Source organism: Xenopus laevis, chromosome 9_10L (genome assembly GCF_017654675.1).
Source record: "Xenopus laevis strain J_2021 chromosome 9_10L, Xenopus_laevis_v10.1, whole genome shotgun sequence".
Classification (NCBI taxonomy): Eukaryota; Metazoa; Chordata; class Amphibia; order Anura; family Pipidae; genus Xenopus; species Xenopus laevis.
The window spans coordinates 4,062,956-4,070,713 of NC_054387.1; the positions used below are offsets into that span (position 1 = coordinate 4,062,956).

Below are 7,758 nucleotides of genomic sequence, written 5' to 3' on the forward strand. Positions count from 1 at the left end.
GCTAAACAATTGAGGGAGGAGGATTGTATGTATCCACCAGTAAAGATTATTTCTCATGTGTCATATTGTCTGCTGACTGGAAGTACGTCCATTCCTGGTGCTAACTTGTTGATGGGAATAAACATGTCGGCCCTACCCCTGTGAACTGACACTTTAATGTCCAAAAACGTGCACACTCTGGTTGCCACCTGGCTGGTATTTTACCGGCCTGGCCGGTAAAAATGATGGTTGATCCCAATGTTATTAAAAGGGAATAAAGATAAATATATAGGAAGGTCAGTGATCCCAATGTTATTAATAGGAAATAAAGATAAATATATAGGAAGGTCAGTGATCCCAATGTTATTAATAGGGAATAAAGATAAATATATAGGAAGGTCAGTGATCCCAATGTTATTAATAGGGAATAAAGATAAATATATAGGCAGGTCAGTGATCCCAATGTTATTAATAGGGAATAAAGATAAATATATAGGAAGGTCAGTGATCCCAATGTTATTAATAGGGAATAAAGATAAATATATAGGAAGGTCAGTGATCCCAATGTTATTAATAGGGAATAAAGATAAATATATAGGAAGGTCAGTGATCCCAATGTTATTAATAGGGAATAAAGATAAATATATAGGAAGGCCGGTATGTTTTCCAGAAGAGGTTTAATCCTATCCACTGACTGGTAAAAACGTCCATCCCTGGCGGCGGCTCTTGTTGATGGGAATAAATACGTCAGCACTAACCCTAGGAACTGGCACTTTAAAGTTAAAAACGTTCACACTTTGGGCACAGTGAGGCCTTTTATCTGGAAAACATAGGGCCCTGCTTAGAATAATGTGCCACCAATGTTACTGGGCCCTGCTCTCACATTCTGTGTACAAGTTAATGAGCTTAAAGCTGAGAGTTACCACAGAGGAGTTTATGGTGACTGAAAACAACACTTTGGTGTTAACAAGTTGAACACACAATATAAATTATATCCAGAAGACTCTAAATGTCTCTTTCACAATTCCACAGAGGCCTCTGAACATCCGCCATCACTTAGTAACCGCTGAAACCCCGCTCTGCCCTACTTGCAAATGGCGAACGCGATCCTACGTCTTTCCCCCGCCACCCTCTCGTTTCCCATGATCCTTCTCGCAACCCGGAAGCAGAGAGCCAGGCTGTTTCTCGGAAGTGCGTTTGTGCTGGTGGCAGGCCACGTGTTTGCGTTGCACGAGTGAGGCAGAAGACGGGGAAAGATCGGGGAAAGGTAAAGTGACCGGGACAGCTCGTTGGGGCGAGGGGAAAATGGATCGGCCCTCCTGTGGCGTTAATTCTGCGCTTCCTGTACCTCAAGGGACGTTTGGGAGAAACAAGATGTTTAACTGGGAAGAAATTAATGGCGTGGTTCCCCTTTAAATGAACTGTCAGTATGATGTAGAGAGGGATATTCTGGGACCATTTGCAATTGGTTTTCATTTTTTATTATTTGTGGTTTTTGACTTATTTAGCTTTTTATTCAGCAGCTCTCCAGTTTGTAATTTCAGCCATCTGGTTACTAGGGTACTAATCCCCCTAGCAACCATGCACTGATTTGAATAAGAGACTGGAATATGAATAGGAGAGGCCTGAATAGAAAGAGGAGGAATAAAAAGTAACAATAACAATAATTTGTAGCCTTACAGAGCATTTGTTTTTTAGATGGGGTCAGTGACCCCCTATTTGAAAGAGGAAAGAGTCGGAAGAAGAAAGCAAATGATATAAAAAAAAAACTAAAAAATAAATCATGAAGACCAACTGAAAAGTTATTGCTACTTATTATTCCTCGTCTTTCTATTCAGGCCTCTCCTATTCATATTCCAGTCTCTGATTCAAATCAGTGCATGGTTGCTAGGGGAATGTGGACCCTAGCAACCAGATGACAGATTGCAAACTGCAGAATAAATTGCAACCCTCTCAACATAATATTAAAAGGTGAACAATCCCTTAAAAGGTGGTGGCACACGCTAAGATTCTGGGAGATTTAGTCTCCCACCATCAAATCGCCTCTTCTTCGGGCGACTAATCTCTCCGAAAAGCCTTCCCACCGGCTAAAATGTAAAACGCCAGCAGGATGGCACTTGTAGCGACTTTGTTTTCCGAAGTCGCCCGAAGCAACTTTGGGAAACATCAGAAAACTAAGCCCACTGATTGCCATCCCACCAGTGATTTAAGGTGGCCATACACGGCCCGATAAAAGCTGCTGACAGACCGAGTCGGCGGCTTATTGGCCCGTGTATAGGGCCCCCTGGCGGGCTTCCCCGATCGAGATCTGGCCGAAAGTCTGGACAAATAATCCCGTCCCGTGCTCCGACTGCCCGTTCCCATTCGTTAGGATCAGCCCGATGTCGCCAAACGAGCGGATCTCTCAGTTTATGGCCACCTTTAGATTCTAGCCGGTGGGAAGGCTTTTCGGGAGGTTAGTCGCCCGAAGATGAGGCGATATGTGAACCACCTCTTTAAGGAAGGAACGCTGCCTTTATACACACACTGTAATTGCAAAAGGCTAGCACCATTGTTGTTATTATTCATAAAATATCAATATATTCTTCTGTGATGAACAATAAAGAGGTGTATAAATTACGCAGCTTTACATACGAAAAACAACCAGTCACTGATACTGTAGATAAAGCAGGCGCTTCCCAAATGAGCTTACAGTCTATAGCGATGAGACCACAGCGTGCCACAGCATTAAAGTGACAGTACATTGTATAAAGCAATTTCTTGGTAGAGGAATCAGGCTGTCAACGTTATGAGATTAAAGCTTCATTTCTCCAATTTTTTCTCCCTCCAATAGTGCGGCGATCTCCGAGAAGCAGCCATGGCCGTCCGTGCGTCTTTTGAAAACAACAACGAGATCGGCTGCTTTGCCAAACTGACCAACACCTACTGTCTAGTGGCCATTGGGGGGTCAGAGAACTTCTACAGGTCGGGGTCCTGCTGACAATGCGCCAACTTCACCCTTTCCTCATTTATGACGTTGAATTCCAATACAAAAGTCGTAAATTGATAATTAAAACTGCAGCACCTTATCTGTTCAGCTGTCAAGCGTGGATGACGGACAGGACCCTTTATAGTTCATTACATGTTCAACGTTCTCCCCAAATAGTGGTGCCATAATGTCATCTCAGCCATTCCTCAGCCTAACTGCCTGTTCCTACTGCCAACAACAGAATTCTGTTACTCTCCATTACACACTTCGTTATTATTTATCAGATTTTCCCTGTATTTATCTTGTGCATTTTTTTTTTTTAAAAGCTTTTATTTGTTTTGTGGATTTTTAACACAAGTAAGGTCAGGAAGAAGAAAGTAGGAATGAAGAAAGAGAATGTTCTATTGCATTATACATCATTTCATATACATCATTTTCTCGTTACCCAAGTGCTCCAGATTGCGTCTAAAGGTGGCCATACATGGGCCGATAAAAGCTGCCGACAGACCAAGTCGGCAGCTTATTGGCCCGTGTATGGGGGCCCCCGACGGGCTTCCCCGATCGAGATCTGGCCGAAAGTCGGCCAGATCTCGATCGGATGGGGTTAAAAATCCCGTCGGATCGCGGCCGCATCTGTTCGTTGATGCGGTCCCGCGATCCGACCGCCCGTTTGGCGAACGCTAGGATCCGATCGTTGGGCCCTAGGGCCCACGATCGGATCAGCCCGATATTGCCCACCTCAAGGTGGGCATATCGGAGGGAGATCCGCTCGTTTGGCGACATCGCCAAACGAGCGGATCTATCCGTGTATGGCCACCTTAACTTCTTGGGGCATCTTCTCGTTATGTTGGTTCATTTTTGCTTTTTAAGTGTCATTTCCAGAGGCCAAGGGGGGAGGGGCTGCCATTGACTTTCATTACAGTAGAATTGCTTTCTTTTGTGACTGCATTTGAATGAACACTGTGCAGGCCTGAGAGATAATGGAATGACTAGTTCACAACGGATATTTTTTCCTTTTTTATGCAGTGTGTTTGAAGGAGAACTCTCCGAGACCATACCGGTTGTACATGCCTCTATCGCTGGCTGCAGAATCATTGGGAGGATGTGCGTTGGTGAGTATATTGCTGGAGTACGGGTTTTTTATAAAGTGTCCCATACCTGTAGGTAGAGTCCTACAGCGGGTCGGGTACCCGCGGGTTACCCTCAAAAACCTGCGGAAGTTGCAGGTAGAAGTTCCAGGTATAGGCGCTTCTGTGGGTCGGGCCACGGGTCTTCTCAATAGCGATTTTACTCCTTTTTTTGGATTACGCTACTTCTGATGATGTCACTTCCGGTTTACAATGACAGCACTTCCTGATTCTTGATGGTCAGCGGATCCGGGTTGCGGATAAAGGTACTTTTGGGTCGGGTAGCGGGTAAGAATGCGGGTCCAGGTTGCGGATTGCAGGTTATGGCTACGGGTTCCAAAAAATGGACCCGCACAGGACTCTACCTGTAGCTGCTCATATTTTACTTGCATATTGGCCTCTTTCTTCCAGCGTTGTGCTTTCAGCCCTTTCTTTCCATTTTAAGTGAGTTTGTGGTGTAAAATGTTCTTTATTTTTCCTCGAATACATTTGGAAGTAAAAGTCGGCGTTCCTTTAAACAGGAGTCTTATCTTGAAAAACTTGACAAATTCTTTATCTTTGCAGGCAACAGACATGGCCTGATGGTTCCAAACAACACAACGGATCAAGAACTCCAGCACATTAGAAACAGCTTACCCGACTCTGTTCGAATTCAGAGAGTAGAGGAGCGCCTCTCGGCCTTGGGCAACGTTATTGCATGTAATGACTACGTGGCTCTCGTACATCCAGATCTTGACAGGGTACGATATGATTTCCCTTAAATAAACGGACGTTGCCTACAAGTTTGGTGCCCCACTCTATTCACTGGGAGCTGTCTCTTTGGCCAACAGTTATGGGCTGTTAGAACCCTGCAGGCAGAACTATTTTTAAGGTTACTAACAATGGGAATGTTTCTTCTTTGTTTGTTGTTGAAATGTAACAATGTTAACGATGTGCAGTTTGAATCTTATCTTCTCTTACAGGAGACAGAAGAGATCTTGGCAGACGTCCTTAAAGTTGAGGTCTTTAGACAGACCATAGCCGATCAAGTACTTGTAGGCAGTTATTGCGCCTTTAGTAACCAAGGAGGCCTGCTACATCCCAAAACATCTATTGAGGATCAAGATGAACTGTCTTCTCTACTTCAGGTCCCTCTTGTGGTAAGCCGTGTGTTTGTGTGTCTACATTTGTTTGTATGGTAATCCGTCTATGAAATGCTCATTGGTTAACAATGAAAAGACAAGTCAACAGGAAATCGCATAGTTTAGTCTCACTTTCTGACAGTTGAGTATTCAGAACTCTTCCTTGTTTGCTGTACCTGAGAGCACAGGCAGCACAAGAGGTGAAAATGATAGAGAGCGCACAATTTTAAATAAAAATATCAACAAGTTCTTCCCCCATCCAACACTCTGCATAAATATTTTCGTCTATGGTCCGATGTTGCAGTAACATGACATGACTTTGCAGACGGGAACAGTAAACCGGGGCAGTGAAGTGATCGCGGCAGGAATGGTTGTGAACGACTGGTGCGCTTTTTGCGGCTTGGATACCACAAGTACAGAACTGTCTGTAATAGAAAGTGTCTTTAAACTGAGCGACGCACATCCCAGTACTATTGCCACCAGCATGAGAGACTCCCTCATTGACAGGTAAGGAATTTTGAATTTTTCTATTGAGCATCTTTCACTCTTCGTTGAGGAAACAATACTGTGAAATATTCCAAGATTGGGCTTCTTTGTTTAGGGCAAGATGTTGATGTTTCTAAAATGTTATAAATACCAAAAAAGCCCTAACTTATTTTACTAATGAAATTATTTCATTTCAGTTTAACATAAAAAAAAAGTCAAGCTTCAGCACTGATGGTTTCTTGCTGTAACACGCCGCTCTGTCCTTAGCCGGCCTTCTCACCCAAACTGGACTTTCAAGATCACGGTCACCCAAATATGTCATTGTTCATCTGTCAATGCATTTAACGGTATCTGAAATAAAAAATATAACGTTTCCTTACTGCAGTTTGTGAAAGGGGGAAAAAAAAGTGTTTTAGCTTTTCTTTGCTATATTGCACTTATATACTATATACTCTAGGTTATGAAAAATAAACATTTTTATTACTCAAAAAAAAGACTCGTTCCTCGTGATTTCAAATCAGACATTACAAATGGCGGGTTGTCTTGTATGAATTTGTCAATACTGGTAAAGCTTAGGAAAAAAAAAAGATTAGATTGCCTTTAAATTATGTGGAATTGTCTCATGAGAAGACTTCGGGTGACTTCAGAAAATGAAGCGCTCAGAGGCAGTTCGGGAGATTAGTTGCCCTGAAGAAGAGGAGATTTGTCACCCAGCGACTAATCTCCCCGAATCTGAGCGTGTGCCCTGACCCGTACCGTGGTTCAGTATTCATAAACCCCTTTTTAATGTTTCTGTAAATTTTCCCAAAGCATTCTTTACATCATTATTTCTTAGACTATAGACAAGAGGGTTCAGCACAGGTGTTACTTGCGTGTACAAAACAGAGAACACGTTGTCCAGGTAATCTGAGTGTTCGGAAGGAGGCCGTATGTACATACATTGCACAGACCCATAGACCTCCCACTCATAATTGTGCGATACTGTAGAGCAGGGGTCCCCAACCTTTTTTACCTGTGAGCCACATTCAAATGTAAAAAGAGTCGGGGAGCAACACAAATAAAAGAAGTCCCTTGGGGTGCAAAATAAGGGCTGTGATTGGCTATTTGGTAGCCCCTATGTGGACTGGTAGCCTACAGGAGGCTCTACTTGGCACTATACTTAGTTTTTATGCAACCAAAACTTGTTTTCAAGCTTGGAATCCAAAAATAAGCACCTGCTTTAAGGACCCTGAGAGCAACATCCAAGGGGTTGGAGAGCAACATGTTACTCACGAGCAACTGGTTGGAGATCACTGCTGTAGAGGGTGACAGATTGCAAGATATCGATCATACGCCATGGAGGACAGTACCAATGCTTCTGTGCTTCCGAACAGAATAAAAAAGTACAACTGGGTGAAACAGTTTCTGTATGAGATTGAATTGTATCCACTTAATAAAATGTCCATCAGTTTGGAGACAGTGGCTGTGGAGAAACCAATATCCAAAGAGGAAAGGTTGCCGAGTAGAATGAACATGGGAGTATGTAAGTCAGACTCTGTACACACTAAGGTAATTATTATTATATTCTCCACAACCGTAGTCCAGTAGATCAAAAAGAAAACAAAAAACAACAGAAGATGATTTACTGACGTATCTGAAAAGGCCAAAATATAGAATCCTTCAAAATATGTGTGGTTGCCCATGAAGCTCTTATTTATTAAACAAAATGTATCTGTATCAAGTTATTTTAACTTATATTTCAAAATATAAACCAACCTGACTTGACTTTGGTTAAAACCTAGTACAAAAACAAAACACTCCTAATGAAAATAATGAGAAGTCTTTATCTAACAGACCCCTTACAATAGCTTTTCCAACTAAATTTACAAAAGTTACTTGCATAATTCCCTGTGCCTGATTCCTTGGATTGACTCCTAAATCAACGGCCTCTAATGAATATGTTGGGACATCAAGTCCAGTAGTACATTGTATGAAGGAAGAACTTCTACTAGACAACCCATAATGCATCTTCCCTTTTTAATAAGATGTTTTACAAATATTTCACAGTTATGTTATAATACATAGTAGTTTAAAGTGT

General features: G+C 42.4%; 1 protein-coding gene across 1 annotated transcript; it reads left to right on the top strand.

The window, feature by feature from the left end:
• The first annotated feature begins 1,087 nt into the window (after positions 1–1,087).
• On the top strand, positions 1,088–6,175 carry eif6.L (eukaryotic translation initiation factor 6 L homeolog). The gene is made up of 7 exons (XM_018234792.2): positions 1,088–1,246; positions 2,813–2,943; positions 3,974–4,059; positions 4,639–4,814; positions 5,037–5,213; positions 5,521–5,702; positions 5,879–6,175. Exons 2-7 carry the CDS (start codon positions 2,837–2,839, stop codon positions 5,886–5,888), a joined length of 738 nt encoding a protein of 245 aa, XP_018090281.1. The 5' UTR covers positions 1,088–1,246; positions 2,813–2,836; the 3' UTR covers positions 5,889–6,175.
• The last annotated feature ends 1,583 nt before the right edge of the window (positions 6,176–7,758 follow it).

Excerpts from the sequence above, each read along its gene's own strand:
- eif6.L (XM_018234792.2), top strand. The coding sequence starts at position 2,837 with ATGGCCGTCCGTGCGTCTTTTGAAAACAACAACGAGATCGGCTGCTTT. Across the intron at positions 4,815-5,036 it reads TACATCCAGATCTTGACAGG|GAGACAGAAGAGATCTTGGC; the intron begins GTACGATATGAT and ends CTTCTCTTACAG. Across the intron at positions 5,214-5,520 it reads TACTTCAGGTCCCTCTTGTG|ACGGGAACAGTAAACCGGGG; the intron begins GTAAGCCGTGTG and ends ATGACTTTGCAG.